This window comes from Bufo bufo, chromosome 6, assembly GCF_905171765.1.
Source record: "Bufo bufo chromosome 6, aBufBuf1.1, whole genome shotgun sequence".
NCBI classification, from domain to species: Eukaryota; Metazoa; Chordata; class Amphibia; order Anura; family Bufonidae; genus Bufo; species Bufo bufo.
In genome coordinates this window covers 175991186-176019151 of record NC_053394.1, presented here as the reverse complement: position 1 = coordinate 176019151, position 27966 = coordinate 175991186, and the positions used below count along the sequence as shown (strand labels likewise).

Genomic DNA, 27966 nt, shown 5'->3' with positions numbered 1-27966 from the left:
AACCGCCTGTCCTCTCTAGGACTTTCTCCTTCACTCAAAGGAGATAGCCTTGGTCTTTTAAAGGACATGTCCAAAACATCATCAGCAGCCCTTGTTTCCTTATCAGAAGTATCTTGATCACCGTCAACATCTCCTGTTTGGGTATTATCCCAAGGAAACCCCGGGGTCTTGGATAAAGACTCCTCCAATTCCCCTTCACCCTGGAGACCTGCCACCTCCTCAGATAATTCAGCCAAAGCTAAAGAAACGTCCATCCCTTCATTTTCTTCTCCTTCCTCTGCCACATCCTGCACCACATCCTCCTTTCCGCCTTCTCCTTCCTTAGGAGGAACACCAGCCACATTCTTCTGGTATCTCCCAGGGACCGGAGCCTCTGCTCTTGTTGCTTCAGCATAAGTTTTCACTTTTGGCTTGTGTTTCACATTCAACACACATTCTCTGAACTCATGACCCTCATGACCACATACATTACACACTGGCAAGTAAGTACAAGTCTTGTACAGATGACCTTCTCTGTTACACTTTGTACATCTTACTTTAGGGTCTCTACAGCTTTCCAACGTATGCCCGTACACTCTGCATCTTCGACAGAACAACGGGTTACCGGGAAAGAAGAGATAGCCATTATCTCTTCCGATTGAGAAATTCATCGGAGGATACCTCATACCGCCTGCACATGAAACATCAGCTTTAAATCTGACATAGAATTTGTACTTCCCGGTCCAGAGGCGCTCCGAGTTCAATACTTTATGAGAAAAATGTATCTCTTCACAGTATTGTCTCAGGAATAGGCAAATATTTTCAAATGGCACATACGGGTTATGCAAATAAATCACTAAGGGAACATCGTCATTATATAACAAAGTAAATGTTACACCGTCCAAAACAGGGTCATTTTCATAGCCTTTCAGGTAGAGAAGTAAATTGTGACAAGCAGGTGAACTAGTTAAAATTAGAGTATAACTTCCTTTTTTCGGGTCTTGCAAGCACAAAATATCTTCTCGACTCACTTTTAGAAATTTAAACACCTCATGTACAAGATATTCCAGGGTAAACTTTCCTCTCTTCTCCTCTGCGATGTCAATTCGGAATCCATTTTTGACCCGGTAGTCGCCGGTCCCTAAAGAACGAATAGTCACTCCCATCCTGAAGTCGATCGCCGTCCAGAAGTCACCGGGACTAATCCTATCCCCAATAGCAGCAGGGAGGTAAGGTACCGGCTATAAACCTGCACCCCCCTCCCAGGCCGAGGAATCGGGTACCCAGAAACACTCTGGCAAGACCAAGTTGTACAGTATAAGAACAGATACCACACTTGATCTTAGCCAAAAGGGGCCTCGACAACGGGGCCGCTTATCGCCATTGCAAAGCACTTCTCAAGGCAACAGCCTATGGGCCCCAGCCCCAGACACAGTCTGGGAGGCTTCCTTCTCCTCTCTCACAAACCAGGGAAAAGGTGCGTCCTACGCTCAGAAGTCACCAGCATTATGCTCCTCTTTGTGTTCGCCATCTGCATAGCTCCACCCCCACCCGCCACTTTTGCACACGCCTTTTTTATTCGCACGCAATTCCTGTTGCCATAGCACGCCAAGCAGAAAACGTATAGGAGTGAATGGAGAAGTAGTAGTGAGAAAAAAAAGGAAGTATGCATTGTTGATTGTGATGTCACGGCCCCATTGTTGAGTGTTCCATCAGGGCCCTTGTGATGTCATCCAATAACCTGACCTTACTTGACCTCTTTGACCTCTTGACCTGACAAGGCTCTTGTGACACGTGCAGTGTTCCGTCCATTGTCCAGACAAGGCAGGTGCTGATACATGGAAGTGCTGGACTACTTGTTAACCTCCAAGTAATCCAGTTCAAAGGATCCACAAGAGGGAGACACTGGGCAAACTTTACTCATTTATTATTACAGCACTGGAAAAGCTAAATGGTTACATCCAGCCAACTTGCTACAAAAGTACTAAATGGTCAATTCACAGGAACAACTCAGCATCCCAAGTGTGCACAACTGGCCCAAAGCAAAACGAAGGTGTGTGGAGGTCTAAACACTTTATTCAGGTGATAAGCCAATTAACCAACCCATCAGTCTTTTTCCAACTCCCTGTTCAGAAAATCCATTTAATATATGGTCCCCAGATAGGGGACGTATCAGATATTAAACTGATAAGAACAGATTTATTTATTTATTTAATTTATTTATTTGTTTTCTTTATTTCATACAAAACTCAGAAAACACCTCCTATGTTAAGTGATAAAGTCACAAATGTCCAACAAGAAGTGAATGTGGTAAGAAGGAGCTGAGAGATTCCAAGTCCAGCTGTCGTTCCTCCGCACGGTCCGCCTCATAAAACCGGCCGGGGCTGCTGGGTGAGCAGAAGACGAAATCTCTTCTTGATGGAGAAGCGATGTCGGGAATACTTGTCATCGGGAGAGAAGCGGGCTGGATGGGCTGAAGAGGTCAGCTGTCCACTGGGAGCCACTTTCTTCATGGTGTACACCCGATCTCCCTGCTCATCCAGGTAATACTGCAGGAACATGTCTGCCGCGTACAGTATAAGAACAGATACTACACTTCATCTTAGCCAAAAGGGGCCTCGACAACGGGGCCGCTTATCGCCATTGCAAAGCACTTCTCAAGGCAACAGCCTACGGGCCCCAGCCCCAGACACAGTCCGGGAGGCTTCCTTCTCCTCTCTCACAAACCAGGGAAAATGTGCGTCCTACGCTCAGAAGTAACCAGCATTATGCTCCTCTTTGTGTTTGCCATCTGCATAGCTCCACCCCCACCCGCCACTTTTGCACACGCCTTTTTTACTCGCACGCAATTCCTGGTGCCATAGCACGCCAAGCAGAAAAACGTATAGGAGTGAATGGAGAAGTAGTAGTGAGAAAAAAAAGGAAGTATGCATTGTTGATTGTGATGTCACGGCCCCATTGTTGAGTGTTCCATCAGGGCCCTTGTGATGTCATCCAATGACCTGACCTTACTTGACCTCTTTGACCTCTTGACCTGACAAGGCTCTTGTGACACGTGCAGTGTTCCGTCCATTGTCCAGACAAGGCAGGTGCTGATACATAGGAAGTGCTAGACTACTTGTTAACCTCCAAGTAATCCAGTTCAAAGGATCCACAAGAGGGAGACATGGGCAAACTTTACTCATTTATTATTACAGCACTGGAAAAGCTAAATGGTTACATCCAGCCAACTTGCTACAAAAGTACTAAATGGTTAATTCACAGGAACAACTAAGCATCCCAAGTGTGCACAACTGGACCAAAGCAAAACCAAGGTGCGTGGAGGTCCAAACACTTCATTCAGGTGATAAGCCAATTAACTAACCCATCAGTCTTTTTCCAACTCCCTGTTCAAAAAATCCATTTAATATATGGTCCCCAGATAGGGGACGTATCAGATATTAAACTGATAAGAACAGATTTATTTATTTATTTAATTTATTTATTTATTTTTCTTTATTTCATACAAAACTCAGAAAACACCTCCCATGTTAAGTGATAAAGTCACAAATGTCCAACAAGAGTGAATGTGGTAAGAAGGAGCTGAGAGATTCCAAGTCCAGCTGTCGTTCCTCGGCACGGCCCGCCTCATAAAACCGGCCGGGGCTGCTGGGTGAGCAGGAGACCAAATCTCTTCTTGATGGAGAAGCGATGTCGGGAATACTTGTCATCGGGAGAGAAGCGGGCTGGATGGGCTGAAGAGGTCAGCTGTCCACTGGGAGCCACTTTCTTCATGGTGTACACCCGATCTCCCTGCTCATCCAGGTAATACTGCAGGAACATGTCTGCCGCTTACAGTATAAGAACAGAAACTACACTTGATCTTAGCCAAAATGGGCCTCAACAATGGGGCCGCTTATCGCCATTGCAAAGCACTTCTCAAGGCAACAGCCTTACGGGCCCCAGCCATAGACACAGTCCGGGAGGCTTCCTTCTCCTCTCTCACAAACCAGGGATAACGTGCGTCCTACGCTCAGAAGTCACCAGCATTATGCTCCTCTTTGTGTTCGCCAGCTGCATAGCTCCACCCCCACCCGCCATTTTTGCACACGCCTTTTTTATTCACACGCAATTCCTGGTGCCATAGCACGCCAAGCAGAAAAACGTATAGGAGTGAATGGAGAAGTAGTAGTGAGAAAAAAAAGGAAGTATGCATTGTTGATTGTGATGTCACGGCCCTATTGTTGAGTGTTCCATCAGGGCCCTTGTGATGTCATCCAATAGCTGACCTTACTTGACCTCTTTGACCTCTTGACCTGACAAGGCTCTTGTGACACGTGCAGTGTTCCGTCCATTGTCCAGACAAGGCAGGTGCTGATACATAGGAAGTGCTGGACTACTTGTTAACCTCCAAGTAATCCAGTTCAAAGGATCCACAAGAGGGAGACACAGGCAAACTTTACTCATTTATTATTGCAGGCACTGGAAAAGCTAAATGGTTACATCCAGCCAACTTGCTACAAAAGTACTAAATGGTCAATTCACAGGAACAACTCAGCATCCCAAGTGTGCACAACTGGCCCAAAGCAAAACCAAGGTGCGTGGAGGTCCGAACACTTCATTCAGGTGATAAGCCAATTAACTAACCCATCAGTCTTTTTCCAACTCCCTGTTCAGAAAATCCATTTAATACATGGTCCACAGATAGGGGACGTATCAGATATTAAACTGATAAGAACAGATTTATTTATTTATTTATTTAATTTATTTATTTGTTTTTCTTTATTTCATACAAAACTCAGAAAACACCTCCTATGTTAAGTGATAAAGTCACAAATGTCCAACAAGAGTGAATGTGGTAAGAAGGAGCTGAGAGATTCCAAGTCCAGCTGTCGTTCCTCCGCACGGCCCGCCTCATAAAACCGGCCGGGGCTGCTGGGTGAGCAGGAGACCAAATCTCTTCTTGATGGAGAAGCGATGTCGGGAATACTTGTCATCGGGAGAGAAGCGGGCTGGATGGGCTGAAGAGGTCAGCTGTCCACTGGGAGCCACTTTCTTCATGGTGTACACCCGATCTCCCTGCTCATCCAGGTAATACTGCAGGAACATGTCTGCCGCGTACAGTATAAGAACAGATACCACACTTGATTTTAGCCAAAAGGGGCCTCGACAACAGGGCCGCTTATCGCCATTGCAAAGCACTTCTCAAGGCAACAGCCTACGGGCCCCAGCCAGCCCTAGACACAGTCCGGGAGGCTTCCTTCTCCTCTCTCACAAACCAGGGGAACCGTGCGTCCTACGCTCAGAAGTCACCAGCATTATGCTCCTCTTTGTGTTCGCCATCTGCATAGCTCCACCCCCACCCGCCACTTTTGCACACGCCTTTTTTTTCGCACGCAATTCCTGGTGCCATAGCACGCCAAGCAGAAAAACGTATAGGAGTGAATGGAGAAGTAGTAGTGAGAAAAAAAAGGAAGTATGCATTGTTGATTGTGATGTCACGGCCCCATTGTTGAGTGTTCCATCAGGGCCCTTGTGATGTCATCCAATAGCTGACCTTACTTGACCTCTTTGACCTCTTGACCTGACAAGGCTCTTGTGACACATGCAGTGTTCCGTCCATTGTCCAGACAAGGCAGGTGCTGATACATAGGAAGTGCTGGACTACTTGTTAACCTCCAAGTAATCCAGTTCAAAGGATCCACAAGAGGGAGACACAGGCAAACCTTACTCATTTATTATTACGGCACTGGAAAAGCTAAATGGTTACATCCAGCCAACTTGCTACAAAAGTACTAAATGGTCAATTCACAGGAACAACTCAGCATCCCAAGTGTGCACAACTGGCCCAAAGCAAAACCAAGGTGCGTGGAGGTCCGAACACTTCATTCAGGTGATAAGCCAATTAACTAACCCATCAGTCTTTTTCCAACTCCCTGTTCAGAAAATCAATTTAATACATGGTCCACAGATAGGGGACGTATCAGATATTAAACTGATAAGAACAGATTTATTTATTTATTTAATTTATTTATTTGTTTTTCTTTATTTCATACAAAACTCAGAAAACACCTCCTATGTTAAGTGATAAAGTCACAAATGTCCAACAAGAAGTGAATGTGGTAAGAAGGAGCTGAGAGATTCCAAGTCCAGCTGTCGTTCCTCCGCACGGCCCGCCTCATAAAACCGGCCGGGGCTGCTGGGTGAGCAGGAGACCAAATCTCTTCTTGATGGAGAAGCGATGTCGGGAATACTTGTCATCGGGAGAGAAGCGGGCTGGATGGGCTGAAGAGGTCAGCTGTCCACTGGGAGCCACTTTCTTCATGGTGTACAGCCGATCTCCCTGCTCATCCAGGTAATACTGCAGGAACATGTCTGCCGCGTACAGTATAAGAACAGATACCACACTTGATTTTAGCCAAAAGGGGCCTCGACAACAGGGCCGCTTATCGCCATTGCAAAGCACTTCTCAAGGCAACAGCCTACGGGCCCCAGCCAGCCCTAGACACAGTCCGGGAGGCTTCCTTCTCCTCTCTCACAAACCAGGGAACCGTGCGTCCTACGCTCAGAAGTCACCAGCATTATGCTCCTCTTTGTGTTCGCCATCTGCATAGCTCCACCCCCACCCGCCACTTTTGCACACGCCTTTTTCTTCGCACGCAATTCCTGGTGCCATAGCACGCCAAGCAGAAAAACGTATAGGAGTGAATGGAGAAGTAGTAGTGAGAAAAAAAAGGAAGTATGCATTGTTGATTGTGATGTCACGGCCCCATTGTTGAGTGTTCCATCAGGGCCCTTGTGATGTCATCCAATAGCTGACCTTACTTGACCTCTTTGACCTCTTGACCTGACAAGGCTCTTGTGACACGTGCAGTGTTCCGTCCATTGTCCAGACAAGGCAGGTGCTGATACATAGGAAGTGCTGGACTACTTGTTAACCTCCAAGTAATCCAGTTCAAAGGATCCACAAGAGGGAGACACAGGCAAACTTTACTCATTTATTATTGCGGCACTGGAAAAGCTAAATGGTTACATCCAGCCAACTTGCTACAAAAGTACTAAATGGTCAATTCACAGGAACAACTCAGCATCCCAAGTGTGCACAACTGGCCCAAAGCAAAACCAAGGTGCGTGGAGGTCCGAACACTTCATTCAGGTGATAAGCCAATTAACTAACCCATCAGTCTTTTTCCAACTCCCTGTTCAGAAAATCCATTTAATACATGGTCCACAGATAGGGGACGTATCAGATATTAAACTGATAAGAACAGATTTATTTATTCTTTAATTTATTTATTTGTTTTCTTTATTTCATACAAAACTCAGAAAACACCTCCTATGTTAAGTGATAAAGTCACAAATGTCCAACAAGAAGTGAATGTGGTAAGAAGGAGCTGAGAGATTCCAAGTCCAGCTGTCGTTCCTCCGCACGGCCCGCCTCATAAAACCGGCCGGGGCTGCTGGGTGAGCAGGAGACCAAATCTCTTCTTGATGGAGAAGCGATGTCGGGAATACTTGTCATCGGGAGAGAAGCGGGCTGGATGGGCTGAAGAGGTCAGCTGTCCACTGGGAGCCACTTTCTTCATGGTGTACACCCGATCTCCCTGCTCATCCAGGTAATACTGCAGGAACATGTCTGCCGCGTACAGTATAAGAACAGATACCACACTTGATTTTAGCCAAAAGGGGCCTCGACAACAGGGCCGCTTATCGCCATTGCAAAGCACTTCTCAAGGCAACAGCCTACGGGCCCCAGCCAGCCCTAGACACAGTCCGGGAGGCTTCCTTCTCCTCTCTCACAAACCAGGGGAACCGTGCGTCCTACGCTCAGAAGTCACCAGCATTATGCTCCTCTTTGTGTTCGCCATCTGCATAGCTCCACCCCCACCCGCCACTTTTGCACACGCCTTTTTTTTCTCACGCAATTCCTGGTGCCATAGCACGCCAAGCAGAAAAACGTATAGGAGTGAATGGAGAAGTAGTAGTGAGAAAAAAAAGGAAGTATGCATTGTTGATTGTGATGTCACGGCCCCATTGTTGAGTGTTCCATCAGGGCCCTTGTGATGTCATCCAATAGCTGACCTTACTTGACCTCTTTGACCTCTTGACCTGACAAGGCTCTTGTGACACGTGCAGTGTTCCGTCCATTGTCCAGACAAGGCAGGTGCTGATACATAGGAAGTGCTGGACTACTTGTTAACCTCCAAGTAATCCAGTTCAAAGGATCCACAAGAGGGAGACACAGGCAAACTTTACTCATTTATTATTGCGGCACTGGAAAAGCTAAATGGTTACATCCAGCCAACTTGCTACAAAAGTACTAAATGGTCAATTCACAGGAACAACTCAGCATCCCAAGTGTGCACAACTGGCCCAAAGCAAAACCAAGGTGCGTGGAGGTCCGAACACTTCATTCAGGTGATAAGCCAATTAACTAACCCATCAGTCTTTTTCCAACTCCCTGTTCAGAAAATCCATTTAATACATGGTCCACAGATAGGGGACGTATCAGATATTAAACTGATAAGAACAGATTTATTTATTTATTTAATTTATTTATTTGTTTTTCTTTATTTCATACAAAACTCAGAAAACACCTCCTATGTTAAGTGATAAAGTCACAAATGTCCAACAAGAGTGAATGTGGTAAGAAGGAGCTGAGAGATTCCAAGTCCAGCTGTCGTTCCTCCGCACGGCCCGCCTCATAAAACCGGCCGGGGCTGCTGGGTGAGCAGGAGACCAAATCTCTTTTTGATGGAGAAGCGATGTCGGGAATACTTGTCATCGGGAGAGAAGCGGGCTGGATGGGCTGAAGAGGTCAGCTGTCCACTGGGAGCCACTTTCTTCATGGTGTACACCCGATCTCCCTGCTCATCCAGGTAATTTATTTATTTTTTTCTTTAAACCATTCAGGTTAACCATTGCAATCGGTATAACTTATTGTAAAAAATAAAAAACAAGTTATTTATTGCTCAGATCAATCATCATTATGGTATTCTTTATTTTATTTTTCGTAAAAGAAAAAGGAAAACCTATACTAAAAAAAATTAAACTCTGACCAAAAATCTCCATTTTTTGTGCTTCCACACACCCTCGGAGTCCACTCCTTTCTTCTGACAATCCCATAGGTAGATCACATACAGTCTTGATAGTACTAATTTAACACACTCTGCCATAGACACCTCTTTATTCTTAAAAACCACTAAATTTCTTACATCCCACAAACTCTCCATAACACACATCACAACAAACCACAATATTCTTGACTTCAATGCTCCACATGCTCCCATTCCAAACATAGCAACTTTTAAATTTAGTTGTGCGACACCTGTCAAATCCTCAACCAAAACTCCCAATTTCTTCCATACCCCTCTTCCATACCCACATTCCCAAAACAAATGCCTAACAGTCTCACTTTCCCCACATCCCTCTCTCTGACACATCTCAGACCTCACTAAATCTCTTCTCTTTTGTACTTCACGAACCCGCAAAATATTATGAAAACTCATCCATGCAATATCTTTCTGTCTATTAGAAACTCCACCAATTGATAAATTTTTCCACACCTCCACAGCCTCACTCTCTCTCAAAAGCAAAATATAACACGCAATCTCTTTCTGTCTAAACTTTTTCACCACACTATTCTTATCTTTAAATTCATTCATACTTATAGATAATAGATCATTCTTTTTAATGAAAGTTTCAATTGCCACATACCAAACCGGACATCTAAAAGCAACCGGAATTCTCGCATCACGTACACACCACTTTAAACCATACAACATCCATCCAGCTGAATACCTTATCATACATGAACTCTTACAATTCTTACCCAATACAGTCACAAACATCTTGATATATTTAACACCTAAAAAGAAATGCAAATTCGTCAGCCCTAATCCACCATTCTTCTCCAACATATACACATACTCTCTCTTTAATTTTTCCATCCTACTTCCCCACAGGAAGGTGAAGATCATTGTCTCGACCCTCCTTACATTCCTTGCATCAACCGGATACATAGAATATGCGAACAAAATGATAAGTAGAATCACCGACTTAATAATCAAAATTTTACCAGATAAAGTTAACTCTCTCATTCTCCAAAAATTTAACTTCCTCTCAATTTTTTTGCCACATTCATCCCAACTCTCATTCCCTTTTAAATCTTCATTAAAACACATACCCAAAACTTTGACCGCACCCTCTTCATTCTTTACACCCTCCAACTTAGTATTCTTGTCCCCAAAACATTTAAAAATGCACTTCTCCCAATTTACTTTGAAGCCAGACTCACCACAGAAAAAGTCCAAACACAATCTTCCCCTTCTAATCGCAGCCATACTATCATCTATGATCACCACATCATCCATATAACTCAAAACACTAACACGTTTACCCATACTCCCTGGAATCAACAAACCATGCATAAATTTATCTCTCCTCATCAATACTAATAGCACCTCAATCACACAAATAAATAACATAGGCGACATCGGACATCCTTGTCTCACTCCAGACTCGATCCTAACCACTTTGCTTAACACACCATTCACCAAAAACCTACTCCTAACATTCTTGTATAAACACTTAACACAATTCAAGAAGACCGACGGAAACCCCATCCTTTGCAAAACCATAAACATAAACTCATGCGCAACCCTATCAAATGCTTTTTCAAAATCAATCATAAATAACATACACTTTTGTTTTCTAACCATACTGTCACCAATTAAATCCCTCAATAACACTAAATTATCATACATACTTCTACCTGGCACTGCACACACCTGATCTTCATCCACTACCCTTCCAATTACCTCCCTCATCCTAAATGCTAATAATTTACTAAAAATTTTATAATCTGTGTTTAATAAGGAAATTTGCCTCCAATTCTCCAATTTCCTCCTTTCACCTTTCTTATAAATCAAAACCACAACACTCTCTTTCATACTTTCACTTAATACCCCATACTTCCACATATACTTACAAATTTGCGTCAAGTCCTCACCCATCCATTCCCACGCTTTTATGTACAATTCCACTGGTATACCATCCATCCAAGGTGTTTTATTCTTTTTCCCACTCATCACCACTTTTTTTACTTCATCTAAAGTAATTTCATCACATATTGCAACACATTCTTCATTACTGAGCCTCTCCCCCATGTGACACAAGATTCCATTCATTAAACTTTTATCCACCCATTTTTTGGAGATTAAGACCTGATAAAACTCTTCAACAACATCCATTACCTCTTTCCCTCTTATACTTTCCCCATTTTTACCTAATATCTCAACCATATCAGCTTTCTTGTTACATATTTTTTTAAAGAAAAAACGGGAAAATTTTTCATTTTTTTCCAAAAATTCAACTTTAGACCTATAAATAATCTCTTTCCCTTTTTTTTTCCACTATCTTTTTTCTTTGTTTTCTTGCATCTTCCACTAAATCATTCACCTCCACACCCATTGATCGTAACTTTAATAACCATACATACCTTGCATTCAATTCCTTGTATTCTTCTCTTATCATTTTAGCTTTCTTATAACCCCATTTTTTGAAGAAGGACTTAATCTTACATTTCACCCACTCCCACCATTTTAACACATCCACATATTCATTTTTTCTTTTTTTCCAATGCAAATATTCCTTTTTGAAGGCTATCATTATACTTTCATCCTCTAATAGCCTAATATTCATTTTCCACACACCCCGTCCATATATCTCTTCCATATCTCCTTCCATACAACATAACAAAGCCATGTGATCTGAGGCTTGCTCTACTAAGTGGCTTCTTATTAAGTGGAGTTAAAAAATAAGGAGTTCTAGAGCTGTGTGTGGTTTTGTGGGAGTGATTGCAGGTGGCTGAGTGTGGATTGCAGCAGAGATCATTGAAAGTTAAGTGTTTGTATTTTTGTACTTGCATTTAAAATCTTTTTTTTTTTTTTTTTTCTCTGCTTAATTAAGGCGAGTGCCTGGGGCAACCAGGTGCTATAAATTGAGCCACTTATACTCTTCAGAGCCTGCTCTTTCTGAGGCTTGCTCTACTAAGTGGCTTCTTATTAAGTGGAGTTAAAAAATAAGGAGTTCTAGAGCTGTGTGTGGTTTTGTGGGAGTGATTGCAGGTGGCTGAGTGTGGATTGCAGCAGAGATCATTGAAAGTTAAGTGTTTGTATTTTTGTACTTGCATTTAAAATCTTTTTTTTTTTTTTCTCTGCTTAATTAAGGCGAGTGCCTGGGGCATCCAGGTGCTATAAATTGAGCCACTTATACTCTTCAGAGCCTGCTCTTTCTGAGGCTTGCTCTACTAAGTGGCTTCTTATTAAGTGGAGTTAAAAAATAAGGAGTTCTAGAGCTGTGTGTGGTTTTGTGGGAGTGATTGCAGGTGGCTGAGTGTGGATTGCAGCAGAGATCACTGAAAGTTAAGTGTTTGTATTTTTGTACTTGCATTTAAAATCGTTTTTTTTTTTTCTCTGCTTAATTAAGGCGAGTGCCTGGGGCATCCAGGTGCTATAAATTGAGCCACTTATACTCTTCAGAGCCTGCTCTTTCTGAGGCTTGCTCTACTAAGTGGCTTCTTATTAAGTGGAGTTAAAAAATAAGGAGTTCTAGAGCTGTGTGTGGGTTTTGTGGGAGTGATTGCAGGTGGCTGAGTGTGGATTGCAGCAGAGATCATTGAAAGTTAAGTGTTTGTATTTTTGTACTTGCATTTAAAATCGTTTTTTTTTTTTCTCTGCTTAATTAAGGCGAGTGCCTGGGGCATCCAGGTGCTATAAATTGAGCCACTTATACTCTTCAGAGCCTGCTCTTTCTGAGGCTTGCTCTACTAAGTGGCTTCTTATTAAGTGGAGTTAAAAAATAAGGAGTTCTAGAGCTGTGTGTGGTTTTGTGGGAGTGATTGCAGGTGGCTGAGTGTGGATTGCAGCAGAGATCATTGAAAGTTAAGTGTTTGTATTTTTGTACTTGCATTTAAAATCGTTTTTTTTTTTTCTCTGCTTAATTAAGGCGAGTGCCTGGGGCATCCAGGTGCTATAAATTGAGCCACTTATACTCTTCAGAGCCTGCTCTTTCTGAGGCTTGCTCTACTAAGTGGCTTCTTATTAAGTGGAGTTAAAAAATAAGGAGTTTAAGAAAAGGAGTTTGGAAACTACGGTTGGATATAATTTCCTTGTGTGTTGTTGCCTTTTTTTTCGTGGTCCTTCAACTACAGCAGACAGGGTCTAAATCTAAATCATTTATACTGTTTTACTTTTTTTACTGTTGTAATCCCCATTTAGTATGTGTTGCACAATTTACAATGCAGTCCAGTGCACATCTTGCATGATGTATGCAGTCCTGGAACAGCCGTTCGAGGGTGTATATCTTTGTTCTAGATGTGAGCAAATTACCCGTTTGGAATCGCAGATCGAGTCTCTAAATGGGCAAGTTGCAACACTGAGAGGCATTGATAATTTGCAAAAGAGTTTGCTTCTCACCGAGCAAGCACTCTTTGGTGTAGATGAGGGGGAGGGTGACAGAGAGGAGGCTGAGGAAAGTGAGGTAGCTAGCTGGGTAAAAGTTAGAAAGCGGGGTAGAGGGAAGAGTGCCAGGGAGGCTAGCCCTGATCTGACACACCCCAACAAGTTTGCACGTTTGGCAGATGAGGGGGATGTCAGTCCGGGGACGGCACTGCTGCAGCCAGACACTTCCTCTGCCAGTCAGGGGAATGTCAGCTCCAGTAAGCAGGGAACCAGGAGAGCAGGGCAGGCCAGACAGGTGCTGGTAGTGGGAGACTCCATTATTAGGGGAACAGATAGGGAAATCTGTCACAAAGACCGTGATCGCCGAACAGTGTGCTGTCTTCCTGGCGCTAGAGTTCGACACATCGCGGATCGGGTTGACAGATTACTGGGTTCCATATTGGAACCAATGACAAAGTTAGAGGTAGGTGGAGAGTCCTTAAAAATGATTTCAGGGATTTAGGTCATAAGCTGAGGGCAAGGACCTCTAAGGTAGTATTTTCCGAAATACTGCCTGTACCACGAGCCACACAAGAAAGGCAATAGGAGATTAGGGAGATTAACAAGTGGCTCAAGAACTGGTGTAGGATGGAGGGGTTTGGGTTCCTGGAGAACTGGGCCGATTTTTCTATGGGCAACAGGCTCTATCGTAGGGACGGGCTGCACCTCAATGGGGAAGGGGCAGCTGTGCTGGGGAGAAAGATGGCTAGAAGGTTGGAGGAGTGTTTAAACTAGGGACTGGGGGGGAGGGTAATTACGTTATAGGAGGGGAAGATAGTGCAGATAGAGACCGGGGGCAAGGTAATAAGAATGGGGGAGGAATGGAAGGAGGGACTAGAACAATTCAGAAGGAAAGGTGTAGGGTAAAAAATATACATAAACCTCTCAAATGTATGTATACTAATGCCAGAAGCCTGACTAATAAAACTGGTGAACTGGAATTAGTGATGTGTGAGGAGGACTATGACATAGTGGGAATAACTGAGACATGGCTGGATGATAGCTATGACTGGGCAGTTAATGTACAAGGTTACAGTCTGTTTAGAAAGGATCGTCAAAACCGGAGAGGGGGAGGGGTCTGCCTTTATATAAAGTCCTGTCTAAAGCCCACAGTCCGAGAAGATATAAGTGAGGGACATGAACATGTGGAGTCACTATGGGTAGAGATACATGGAGCTAAAAACAACAATAAATTACTAATAGGAGTTTACTATAAACCACCTAATATACCAGAGTCCACAGAAAATCTACTACTAAACGAGATAGACGAGGCGGCAAATCATAATGAGGTGGTTATTATGGGGGACTTCAACTACCCAGATATAGACTGGGAAACTGAAACTTGTATATCTCATAAGGGAAACAGGTTCGTGGCTATAACCAAAGACAATTACCTCTCCCAACTGGTTCAGGACCCGACTAGAGGGACGGCCATACTGGACTTAGTATTAACCAATAGACCTGACAGAACAACAGACGTGCAGGTCGGGGGACACCTGGGAAATAGTGACCATAAAGTAATAACCTTCCAATTATCATTCAAAAGAGCGTTTCTACAGGGAGGAACAAAAATACCAAACTTCAAAAAAGCTAAATTTAGCCAACTAAGAGAGGCCATAGGCCAAATTAACTGGGACAAAGTCCTCACAAATACAGACACAAAATGGGATATCTTTAAAAACATCCTAAAAACTCATTGTCAGAGGTACATACCGTATGGTAATAAAAGGTTAAGGAACAAAAAGAAACCAATGTGGATAAATAGAACTGTAAAGAAAGCAATAAATGACAAAAAGAAAGCATATAAAACACTAAAACAGGAGGGTTGCACGGAAGCACTGAAAAACTATAAGGAAAAAAATAGAACATGTAAAAAACAAATAAAAGCGGCCAAACTAGAGACCGAGAGATTAATTGCCAAAGAGAGTAAAACCAACCCTAAAATGTTCTTCAATTATATAAATGTTAAAAAGTATAAAGCTGAAGGTGTTGGCCCTTTAAAGAGTAATGAGGGGGGAGTCGCAGAGAGCGACGAGGAGAAAGCAAAGCTGTTAAATATTTTTTTCTCCAATGTATTCACTGAGGAAAATAAATTGTCAGATGACATGCAGAATGCAAAAATAAATTCCCCATTAAAAGTGTCCTGTCTGACCCAGGAAGAAGTACATCAGCGGCTTCAAAAAGATTAAAATAGACAAATCGCCAGGACCGGATGGCATACACCCCCGTATCCTAAAGGAATTAAGTAATGTCATAGCCAGACCCTTATTTCTGATATTTGCAGACTCTATACTGACAGGGAATGTCCCACAGGATTGGCGCGTGGCATATGTGGTGCCAATATTCAAAAAGGGGCCAAAAACAGAGCCTGGAAACTATAGGCCGGTAAGTTTAACATATGTTGTGGGTAAACTGTTTGAAGGTTTTCTGAGAGATGCTATATTAGAGCATCTCAACGGAAATAAGCAAATAACGCCATATCAGCATGGCTTCGTGAGGGATCGGTCATGTCAAACTAATTTAATCAGTTTCTATGAAGAGGTAAGTTCTAGACTTGACAGCGGCGAATCAATGGATGTCGTATATCTGGACTTCTCCAAAGCATTTGACACTGTACCGCATAAAAGGTTAGTATATAAAATGAGAATGCTCGGACTGGGAGAAAACATCTGTATGTGGGTAAGTAACTGGCTGAGTGATAGAAAACAGAGGGTGGTTATTAACGGTACACATTCAGATTGGGTCACTGTCACTAGTGGTGTACCTCAGGGGTCAGTATTGGGCCCTATTCTCTTCAATATATTTATTAATGATCTTGTAGAAGGCTTGCATAGTAAAGTATCAATTTTCGCAGATGACACTAAACTGTGTAAAGTAATTTACACTGAAGAGGACAGTATACTACTACAGAGGGATCTGGATAGATTGGAGGCTTGGGCAGATAAGTGGCAGATGAGGTTTAACACTGATAAATGTAAGGTTATGCACATGGGAAGGAAAAATGCAAGTCACCCGTACATACTAAATGGTAAAACACTCGGTAACACTGACATGGAAAAGGATCTAGGAATTTTAATAAACAGCAAACTAAACAGCAAAAACCAGTGTCAGGCAGCTGCTGCCAAGGCCAACAAGATAATGGGTTGCATCAAAAGGGGCATAGATTCCCGTGATATGAACATAGTCCTACCACTTTACAAATCGCTAGTCAGACCACACATGGAGTACTGTGTACAGTTCTGGGCTCCTGTAAACAAGGCAGACATAGCAGAGCTAGAGAGGGTTCAGAGGAGGGCAACTAAAGTAATAACTGGAATGGGGCAACTACAGTACCCTGAAAGATTATCAAAATTAGGGTTATTCACTTTAGAAAAAAGACGATTGAGGGGAGATCTAATTAATATGTATAAATATATCAGGGGTCAGTACAGAGATCTATCCCATCAGCTATTTATCCCCAGGACTGTGACTGTGACGAGGGGACATCCTCTGCGTCTGGAGGATAGAAGGTTTGTACACAAACATAGAAGAGGATTCTTTACGGTAAGAGCAGTGAGACTATGGAACTCTCTGCCTGAGGAGGTGGTGATGGTGAGTACAATAAAGGAATTCAAGAGGGGCCTGGATGTGTTTCTAGAGCGTAATAATATTACAGGCTATAGCTACTAGAGAGGGGTCGTTGATCCAGGGAGTTATTCTGATTGGAGTCGGGAAGAAATTTTTTATTCCCCTAAAGTGGAGAAAATTGGCTTCTACCTCACAGGGTTTTTTGCCTTCCTCTGGATCAACTTGCAGGATAACAGGCCGAACTGGATGGACAAATGTCTTTTTTCGGCCTTATGTACTATGTTACTAATAGCCTAATATTCATTTTCCACAAACCCCGTCCATATATCTCTTCCATATCTCCTTCCATACAACATAACAAAGCCATGTGATCTGAAAAAAAAGCATCTACTTGCACACAGTCCCTACATACCAAGTCCTTACTGAAAAAAATAAAGTCAATTCGAGAGCTAAACCTGCCCCCATCCGACTTATATGTTGGCAAAAGAGTCCTTCCCCTAGCTGCAGCAGCGTCTGAAAGGGAAAAGTCCTTCAAAATCTGACATAGTCTTCTTCCAGTTATATCCATTTTGTCTCCTTCAATAGCACAATTGAAGTCTCCTAATAAGATGGTGGGCATTCTTCCAGACAAAAAAAACACTCAATTTCTCTAACAATTCCAGACGTTCCTCTTTCCTCACCGAACAATACATATTCACCACTCTCACTTTCCATTTTCTATATTTAACTATCGCAATCACACATCTACCTATCTCCACCACCGTATAACTCTCAAAACTGAATCTATTACCATTTAGCAGGATCCCAACCCCATCATTCTTATTTCCAGGTGATCCGGACCAAATGGAGTCACCACCTGTCCAATCACTTGCACATGAATTATCTTCAATTCCGCATTCCTGTAATGCAATTATATCAGATTTTTGGCTCTTAAGAAAATCAAAAATGGCTACCCTCCTAGGTCTTGTCTTGATAAGTCTTACATTCAAAGATAATGCATTCAAAGTAACATTGGCAGCCATGAATTGATTCGAGCTCTCACATAATTTCCAGTACCCCACAACTTTCTCAGCCTACATCTCCGGGAGGCTGGCAACCTGATGTAAAGATTCCAGTCCCTGGATCTTCTAAAAAAGGAACATTATCTGGAATTTGAGATGTTGGGTATACTCCCGTCCGAATAGGACTCGCCGGATCCTCACCTTCCGAAGATGACAGAAGTTTTTGTCTTTTAGGCGTCTTACCAACCTCCTCATCTGCTGGTCTCGTTGGAACACTTGTGAAGTCTCCTTGCCACCCGTCCCCTCCTGTGATGTTGCAGCTCCAGCCCATCCGATTATAGGGGTTTTGGAAAGCGATGCGTCCACATCACCCTCCCCTTCACCCCGCAATCCTGTCTGAATATCGAAAATCTGAGGAATCACGTCCTCCACAAGGGAAAGGTCCATCTCCCCTTCCTCTTGCACTTCCTCAATCTCTGGTTCAGGGTGTACAACCCCTTTCTCAGAAGCTTCTGCATTTTCCCCTCTCACCACATCAGTAAAAAGACGATTACCTTTTCTTGCAGGGCAGTTTTTAAAAACATGCCCTTCTTGGCCACACACATTGCATACTGGGAGGTTTGTGCATGACGCTGACAGATGACCGGTTTTCCCACACTTATTACATCTCAGGAAAGTTTCGGTACACCTCTCCTGAATGTGACCATACATTTTGCACCGACGACAAAATTCAGGAGCATTGGAAAAAAACAAGATTCCAGCATCCCTCCCAATAGCAAATTTTTGGGGGGGGGTATCGCAAACCGCCCGGCCCATCCGGGTCCTGGGCAAATCGTACATAATACTTGTATTTTCCAGTCCATAACCCCTGTGAATTTTTAACAGCATGCGAGTAATGCACATACGAACAATAGTTCTTTATGAACAACTCAATATGTTCCCTCGCCACATAGGGGTTGAACATTAATACAATAAGATGTACATCGTCATTATAGAGCAAGATAAAGGATAAACCGTCCAAAACTGGGTTACTTTCATTCTCTTTCAAATGGTAGTGCAAATTCTGACATGCACTTAAAGAGCTCAAAACCAGCGTAAACATACCTCCTCTGGGGTCTTGCAGGCATACGATATTTTCTCTTCTGACGAGCAGAGTCTTGAAAAGGACTTCTTGGACAAGGAACTCCAAAGTAAAAAGATTCTTCTTAGATTCCTCCACCGCTATTCCAAAGCCGTGCTTGACCCGGGGTTCCCCGGCCCTGGCGTGCTGAATGCACACTCCCATGATAAACCGCCGTCTACCCCCAAAAGCAGCATGCAGCTTAAGCCTTTAAAAAAGACGTTGCTGCAAGGCCAAGGGCATGACTAAGGTTACATCATGCAAGTGTAGTATAAGAACAGATTTTTTTTTAGTTGATAGCGTCAGAAGACGCCACATATTTATATCAAACCATCATATGTGTTGCGCTTCATCACTCGCTCCAACGTATTTTTTACTTTTTATTTATATTTCTTATTCTTTTTTAAAAAAAATAATATTTAACAGACAAAACATAAAAACAAAACATAACATAAATCTTATTTTTCCATATTTTTCCTAAAAACGAACATAACATAAACTTTAACAAAACATAACATAAATCTTATTTTCAATCCTTTTCTTCTTTCTGTGCCTTCATTTTTACTCTTTTCTTCTCTAAAAACCAAATACTATCATTTTCTATCTTCTTAACCGATGCAGAATCCCCAGTCTCCCATATTAACTCCATAGGTGCCAAAACAGGTTCATAATGGTCTCTTTCATCTTTCTTTTTAACAGCCTGTTTCACAGTCTCAACCCTAGACTTTCCTTCTTTCTTTTCTCCATTTTTCACTTGCTCACGCCAAGACTTTTTAACTTCTTCACTGTAACTTCTCACTGACTCTTCCTCCATTTCCAAATCCTTTCGTTCTTCTATATTCATACTTGTCTTCACATTTTCTTGACTATTTCTCTCATCCATACTCTTATCTTCACTCTCTTCTTTTCTTTCCATCTTCTTTCCATTCTCCCAATAACAAAAACCATTCTTCCCTTGAAAACATATCTCTCCCTACTTTTGACCAAACAAAAAAACGTCTCTTGCCATTCCATACACCTACTGAATTCACAAAATTCTTCTCAAAATCCACAATCAGACCTTTACTTTCCAAAAACACTTTAACATCTTCCATTTTCACAAACGGGTCATCCATCTCAACCACCAACTTTCTTGCTCTTCCAACGCTTGATACACGAATCTTTACCTCCGGGCATGAACAGAAAACTTCCCTCCATGCCAAAAAAAAGTCCCAACATTTTTCTTCACTTTGCAAGGTCACATCAAAAGTACATGACTTACTGTTCCTTTGCATACAAAACACGTCCTCTTTCTTGATTTTCCCAATCTCCATCAGAACGTCCATAACATAGTCTTCATTCCAACGACTTTCTGGAACATTCTTGCCAAAAATTGCCAAGCAATTCTTTTTCTTCTCGAATTCCATTTTCAAATTCCTCTCAAAATCCAGGATCTTTCTCACAGGTCCTTTTGAACTGCCCCCCGCAGCTATGTGCGGTGGCAGGGGTGATCGCCTCTCGTTGCCCCGGGACTAAGCCGTCCCCCCAATAGCCGCACTGGCTTCCACCGCAGCTATGAACTACGGCTTCCGCCAGAGACCGAGCGTCCGGGTACCCGGGGCACCTCCGGCCAAGCCCAAGGCAGCACCTCTCAATACTACACTTGATCTTAGCCAAAAGGGGCCTCGACAACGGGGCCGCTTATCGCCATTGCAAAGCACTTCTCAAGGCAACAGCCTACGGGCCCCAGCCCCAGACACAGTCCGGGAGGCTTCCTTCTCCTCTCTCACAAACCAGGGAAAACGTGCGTCCTACGCTCAGAAGTCACCAGCATTATGCTCCTCTTTGTGTTCGCCATCTGCATAGCTCCACCCCCACCCGCCACTTTTGCACACGCCTTTTTTATTCGCACGCAATTCCTGGTGCCATAGCACGCCAAGCAGAAAAACGTATAGGAGTGAATGGAGAAGTAGTAGTGAGAAAAAAAAGGAAGTATGCATTGTTGATTGTGATGTCACGGCCCCATTGTTGAGTTTTCCATCAGGGCCCTTGTGATGTCATCCAATGACCTGACCTTACTTGACCTCTTTGACCTCTTGACCTGACAAGGCTCTTGTGACACGTGCAGTGTTCCGTCCATTGTCCAGACAAGGCAGGTGCTGATACATAGGAAGTGCTGGACTACTTGTTAACCTCCAAGTAATCCAGTTCAAAGGATCCACAAGAGGGAGACATGGGCAAACTTTACTCATTTATTATTACAGCACTGGAAAAGCTAAATGGTTACATCCAGCCAACTTGCTACAAAAGTACTAAATGGTCAATTCACAGGAACAACTCAGCATCCCAAGTGTGCACAACTGGCCCAAAGTAAAACCAAGGAGCGTGGAGGTCCAAACACTTCATTCAGGTGATAAGCCAATTAACTAACCCATCAGTCTTTTTCCAACTCCCTGTTCAAAAAATCCATTTAATATATGGTCCCCCGATAGGGGACGTATCAGATATTAAACTGATAAGAACAGATTTATTTATTTATTTATTTATTTAATTTATTTATTTATTTTTCTTTATTTCATACAAAACTCAGAAAACACCTCCCATGTTAAGTGATAAAGTCACAAATGTCCAACAAGAGTGAATGTGGTAAGAAGGAGCTGAGAGATTCCAAGTCCAGCTGTCGTTCCTCCGCACGGCCCGCCTCATAAAACCGGCCGGGGCTGCTGGGTGAGCAGGAGACCAAATCTCTTCTTGATGGAGAAGCGATGTCGGGAATACTTGTCATCGGGAGAGAAGCGGGCTGGATCGGCTGAAGAGGTCAGCTGTCCACTGGGAGCCACTTTCTTCATGGTGTACACCCGATCTCCCTGCTCATCCAGGTAATTTATTATTTTTTTTCTTTAAACCATTCAGGTTAACCATTGCAATCGGTATAACTTATTGGAAAAAATAAAAAACAAGTTATTTATTGCTCAGATCAATCATCATTATGGTATTCTTTATTTTATTTTTCGTAAAAGAAAAAGGAAAACCTATACTAAAAAAAATTAAACTCTGACCAAAAATCTCAATTTTTTGTGCTTCCATACACCCTCGGAGTCCACTCCTTTCTTCTGACAATCCCATAGGTAGATCACATACAGTCTTGATAGTACTAATTTAACACACTCTGCCATAGACACCTCTTTACTCTTAAAAACCACTAAATTTCTTACATCCCACAAACTCTCCATAACACACATCACAACAAACCACAATATTCTTGACTTCAATGCTCCACATGCTCCAATTCCAAACATAGCAACTTTTAAATTTAGTTGTGCGACACCTGTCAAATCCTCAACCAAAACTCCTAATTTCTTCCATACCCCTCTTCCATACCCACATTCCCAAAACAAATGCCTAACAGTCTCACTTTCCCCACATCCCTCTCTCTGACACATCTCAGACCTCACTAAATTTCTTCTCTTTTGTACTTCACGAACCCGCAAAATATTATGAAAACTCATCCATGCAATATCTTTCTGTCTATTAGAAACTCCACCAATTGATAAATTTTTCCACACCTCCACAGCCTCACTCTCTCTCAAAAGCAAAATATAACACGCAATCTCTTTCTGTCTAAACTTTTTCACCACACTATTCTTATCTTTAAATTCATTCATACTTATAGATAATAGATCATTCTTTTTAATGAAAGTTTCAATCGCCACATACCAAACCGGACATCTAAAAGCAACCGGAATTCTCGCATCACGTACACACCACTTTAAACCATACAACATCCATCCAGCTGAATACCTTATCATACATGAACTCTTACAATTCTTACCCAATACAGTCACAAACATCTTGATATATTTAACACCTAAAAAGAAATGCAAATTCGTCAGCCCTAATCCACCATTCTTCTCCAACATATACACATACTCTCTCTTTAATTTTTCCATCCTACTTCCCCACAGGAAGGTGAAGATCATTGTCTCGACCCTCCTTACATTCCTTGCATCAACCGGATACATAGAATATACGAACAAAATGATAAGTAGAATCACCGACTTAATAATCAAAATTTTACCAGATAAAGTTAACTCTCTCATTCTCCAAAAATTTAACTTCCTCTCAATTTTTTTGCCACATTCATCCCAACTCTCATTCCCTTTTAAATCTTCATTAAAACACATACCCAAAACTTTGACCGCACCCTCTTCATTCTTTACACCCTCCAACTTAGTATTCTTGTCCCCAAAACATTTAAAAAGCACTTCTCCCAATTTACTTTGAAGCCAGACTCACCACAGAAAAAGTCCAAACACAATCTTCCCCTTCTAATCGCAGCCATACTATCATCTATGATCACCACATCATCCATATAACTCAAAACACTAACACGTTTACCCATACTCCCTGGAATCAACAAACCATGCATAAATTTATCTCTCCTCATCAATACTAATAGCACCTCAATCACACAAATAAATAACATAGGCGACATCGGACATCCTTGTCTCACTCCAGACTCGATCCTAACCACTTTGCTTAACACACCATTCACCAAAAACCTACTCCTAACATCCTTGTATAAACACTTAACCCAATTCAAGAAGACCGACGGAAACCCCATCCTTTGCAAAACCATAAACATAAACTCATGCGCAACCCTATCAAATGCTTTTTCAAAATCAATCATAAATAACATACACTTTTGTTTTCTAACAATACTGTCACCAATTAAATCCCTCAATAACACTAAATTATCATACATACTTCTACCTGGCACTGCACACACCTGATCTTCATCCACTACCCTTCCAATTACCTCCCTCATCCTAAATGCTAATAATTTACTAAAAATTTTATAATCTGTGTTTAATAAGGAAATTGGCCTCCAATTCTCCAATTTCCTCCTTTCACCTTTCTTATAAATCAAAACCACAACACTCTCTTTCATACTTTCACTTAATACCCCATACTTCCACATATACTTACAAATTTGCGTCAAGTCCTCACCCATCCATTCCCACGCTTTTATGAACAATTCCACTGGTATACCATCCATCCCAGGTGTTTTATTCTTTTTCCCACTCATCACCACTTTTTTTACTTCATCTAAAGTAATTTCATCACATATTGCAACACATTCTTCATTACTGAGCCTCTCCCCCATGTGACACAAGATTCCATTCATTAAACTTTTATCCACCCATTTTTTGGAGAATAAGACCTGATAAAACTCTTCAACAACATCCATTACCTCTTTCCCTCTTATACTTTCCCCATTTTTACCTAATATCTCAACCATATCAGCTTTCTTGTTACATATTTTTTTAAAGAAAAAACGGGAACATTTTTCATTTTTTTCCAAAAATTCAACTTTAGACCTATAAATAATCTCTTTCCCTTTTTTTTTCCACTATCTTTTTTCTTTGTTTTCTTGCATCTTCCACTAAATCATTCACCTCCACATCCATTGATCGTAACTTTAATAACCATACATACCTTGCATTCAATTCCTTGTATTCTTCTCTTATCATTTTAGCTTTCTTATAACCCCATTTTTTGAAGAAGGACTTAATCTTACATTTCACCCACTCCCACCATTTCAACACATCCACATATTCATTTTTTCTTTTTTTCCAATGCAAATATTCCTTTTTGAAGGCTATCATTATACTTTCATCCTCTAATAGCCTAATATTCATTTTCCACACACCCCGTCCATATATCTCTTCCATATCTCCTTCCATACAACATAACAAAGCCATGTGATCTGAAAAAAAAGCATCTACTTGCACACAGTCCCTACATACCAAGTCCTTACTGAAAAAAATAAAGTCAATTCGAGAGCTAAACCTGCCCCCATCCGACTTATATGTTGGCAAAAGAGTCCTTCCCCTAGCTGCAGCAGCGTCTGAAAGGGAAAAGTCCTTCAAAATCTGACATAGTCTTCTTCCAGTTATATCCATTTTGTCTCCTTCAATAGCACAATTGAAGTCTCCTAATAAGATGGTGGGCATTCTTCCAGACAAAAAAAACACTCAATTTCTCTAACAATTCCAGACGTTCCTTTTTCCTCACCGAACAATACATATTCACCACTCTCACTTTCCATTTTCTATATTTAACTATCGCAATCACACATCTACCTATCTCCACCACCGTATAACTCTCAAAACTGAATCTATTACCATTTAGCAGGATCCCAACCCCATCATTCTTATTTCCAGGTGATCCGGACCAAATGGAGTCACCACCTGTCCAATCACTTGCACATGAATTATCTTCAATTCCGCATTCCTGTAATGCAATTATATCAGATTTTTGGCTCTTAAGAAAATCAAAAATGGCTACCCTCCTAGGTCTTGTCTTGATAAGTCTTACATTCAAAGATAATGCATTCAAAGTAACATTGGCAGCCATGAATTGATTCGAGCTCTCACATAATTTCCAGTACCCCACAACTTTCTCAGCCTACATCTCCGGGAGGCTGGCAACCTGATGTAAAGATTCCAGTCCCTGGATCTTCTAAAAAAGGAACATTATCTGGAATTTGAGATGTTGGGTATACTCCCGTCCGAATAGGACTCGCCGGATCCTCACCTTCCGAAGATGACAGAAGTTTTTGTCTTTTAGGCGTCTTACCAACCTCCTCATCTGCTGGTCTCGTTGGAACACTTGTGAAGTCTCCTTGTCCACCCGTCCCCTCCTGTGATGTTGCAGCTCCAGCCCATCCGATTATAGGGGTTTTGGAAAGCGATGCGTCCACATCACCCTCCCCTTCACCCCGCAATCCTGTCTGAATATCGGAAATCTGAGGAATCACGTCCTCCACAAGGGAAAGGTCCATCTCCCCTTCCTCTTGCACTTCCTCAATCTCTGGTTCAGGGTGTACAACCCCTTTCTCAGAAGCTTCTGCATTTTCCCCTCTCACCACATCAGTAAAAAGACGATTACCTTTTCTTGCAGGGCAGTTTTTAAAAACATGCCCTTCTTGGCCACACACATTGCATACTGGGAGGTTTGTGCATGACGCTGACAGATGACCGGTTTTCCCACACTTATTACATCTCAGGAAAGTTTCGGTACACCTCTCCTGAATGTGACCATACATTTTGCACCGACGACAAAATTCAGGAGCATTGGAAAAAAACAAGATTCCAGCATCCCTCCCAATAGCAAATTTTGGGGGGGGGGGGGGGGGGGGTATCGCAAACCGCCCGGCCCATCCGGGTCCTGGGCAAATCGTACATAATACTTGTATTTTCCAGTCCATAACCCCTGTGAATTTTTAACAGCATGCGAGTAATGCACATACGAACAATAGTTCTTTATGAACAACTCAATATGTTCCCTCGCCACATAGGGGTTGAACATTAATACAATAAGATGTACATCGTCATTATAGAGCAAGATAAAGGATAAACCATCCAAAACTGGGTTACTTTCATTCTCTTTCAAATGGTAGTGCAAATTCTGACATGCACTTAAAGAGCTCAAAACCAGCGTGAACATACCTCCTCTGGGGTCTTGCAGGCATACGATATTTTCTCTTCTGACGAGCAGAGTCTTGAAAAGGACTTCTTGGACAAGGAACTCCAAAGTAAAAAGATTCTTCTTAGATTCCTCCACCGCTATTCCAAAGCCGAATGCACACTCCCATGATAAACCGCCGTCTACCCCCAAAAGCAGCATGCAGCTTAAGCCTTTAAAAAGGGCGTTGCTGCAAGGCCAAGGGCATGACTAAGGTTACATCATGCAAGTGTAGTATAAGAACAGATTTTTTTTTAGTTGATAGCGTCAGAAGACGCCACATATTTATATCAAACCATCATATGTGTTGCGCTTCATCACTCGCTCCAACGTATTTTTTACTTTTTATTTATATTTCTTATTCTTTTTAAAAAAAAATAATATTTAATAGACAAAACATAAAAACAAAACATAACATAAATCTTATTTTTCCATATTTTTCCTAAAAACGAACATAACATAAACTTTAACAAAACATAACATAAATCTTATTTTCAATCCTTTTCTTCTTTCTGTGCCTTCATTTTTACTCTTTTCTTCTCTAAAAACCAAATACTATCATTTTCTATCTTCTTAACCGATGCAGAATCCCCAGTCTCCCATATTAACTCCATAGGTGCCAAAACAGGTTCATAATGGTCTCTTTCTTCTTTCTTTTTAACAGCATGTTTCACAGTCTCAACCCTAGACTTTCCTTCTTTCTTTTCTCCATTTTTCACATGCTCACGCCAAGACTTTTTAACTTCTTCACTGTAACTTCTCACTGACTCTTCCTCCATTTCCAAATCCTTTCGTTCTTCTATATTCATACTTGTCTTCACATTTTCTTGACTATTTCTCTCATCCATACTCTTATCTTCACTTTCTTCTTTTCTTTCCATCTTTTTTCCATTCTCCCAATAACAAAAACCATTCTTCCCTTGAAAACATATTCTCCCTGCTGAAAACATATCTCTCCCTACTTTTGACCAAACAAAAAAACGTCTCTTGCCATTCCATACACCCACTGAATTCACAAAATTCTTCTCAAAATCCACAATCAGACCTTTACTTTCCAAAAACACTTTAACATCTTCCATTTTCACAAACGGGTCATCCATCTCAACCACCAACTTTCTTGTTCTTCCAACGCTTGATACACGAATCTTCACCTCCGGGCATAAACAGAAAACTTCCCTCCATGCCAAAAAAAAGTCCCAACATTTTTCTTCACTTTGCAAGGTCACATCAAAAGTACATGACTTACTGTTCCTTTGCATACAAAACACGTCCTCTTTCTTGATTTTCCCAAATCTCCATCAGAACGTCC

At 41.9% G+C, this 27966-nt stretch overlaps 1 protein-coding gene, 2 non-coding genes and 5 pseudogenes across 3 annotated transcripts; all 8 read right to left on the bottom strand.

The window, feature by feature from the left end:
* Window positions 1-2000: 2000 nt before the first annotated feature.
* Window positions 2001-2199, bottom strand: LOC121006592. Its single transcript, XR_005780342.1, has one exon. It is a non-coding gene; the product is annotated as a U2 spliceosomal RNA (small nuclear RNA).
* Window positions 2200-2345: 146 nt separating this feature from the next.
* On the bottom strand, window positions 2346-2540 carry LOC121003411 (H/ACA ribonucleoprotein complex subunit 3-like). The gene has a single exon (XM_040435256.1). The coding sequence runs from the start codon at window positions 2538-2540 to the stop codon at window positions 2346-2348; it is 195 nt and encodes a 64-aa protein (XP_040291190.1).
* Window positions 2541-3259: 719 nt separating this feature from the next.
* On the bottom strand, window positions 3260-3460 carry LOC121006539 (annotated as a pseudogene).
* Window positions 3461-4521: 1061 nt separating this feature from the next.
* LOC121006643 lies at window positions 4522-4726 on the bottom strand (annotated as a pseudogene).
* Window positions 4727-5788: 1062 nt separating this feature from the next.
* LOC121006589 lies at window positions 5789-5989 on the bottom strand (annotated as a pseudogene).
* A 1062-nt stretch (window positions 5990-7051) lies between these two features.
* LOC121006648 lies at window positions 7052-7251 on the bottom strand. Its single transcript, XR_005780348.1, has one exon. It is a non-coding gene; the product is annotated as a U2 spliceosomal RNA (small nuclear RNA).
* Window positions 7252-8313: 1062 nt separating this feature from the next.
* On the bottom strand, window positions 8314-8514 carry LOC121006605 (annotated as a pseudogene).
* Window positions 8515-21482: 12968 nt separating this feature from the next.
* On the bottom strand, window positions 21483-21683 carry LOC121006579 (annotated as a pseudogene).
* Window positions 21684-27966: the final 6283 nt, after the last annotated feature.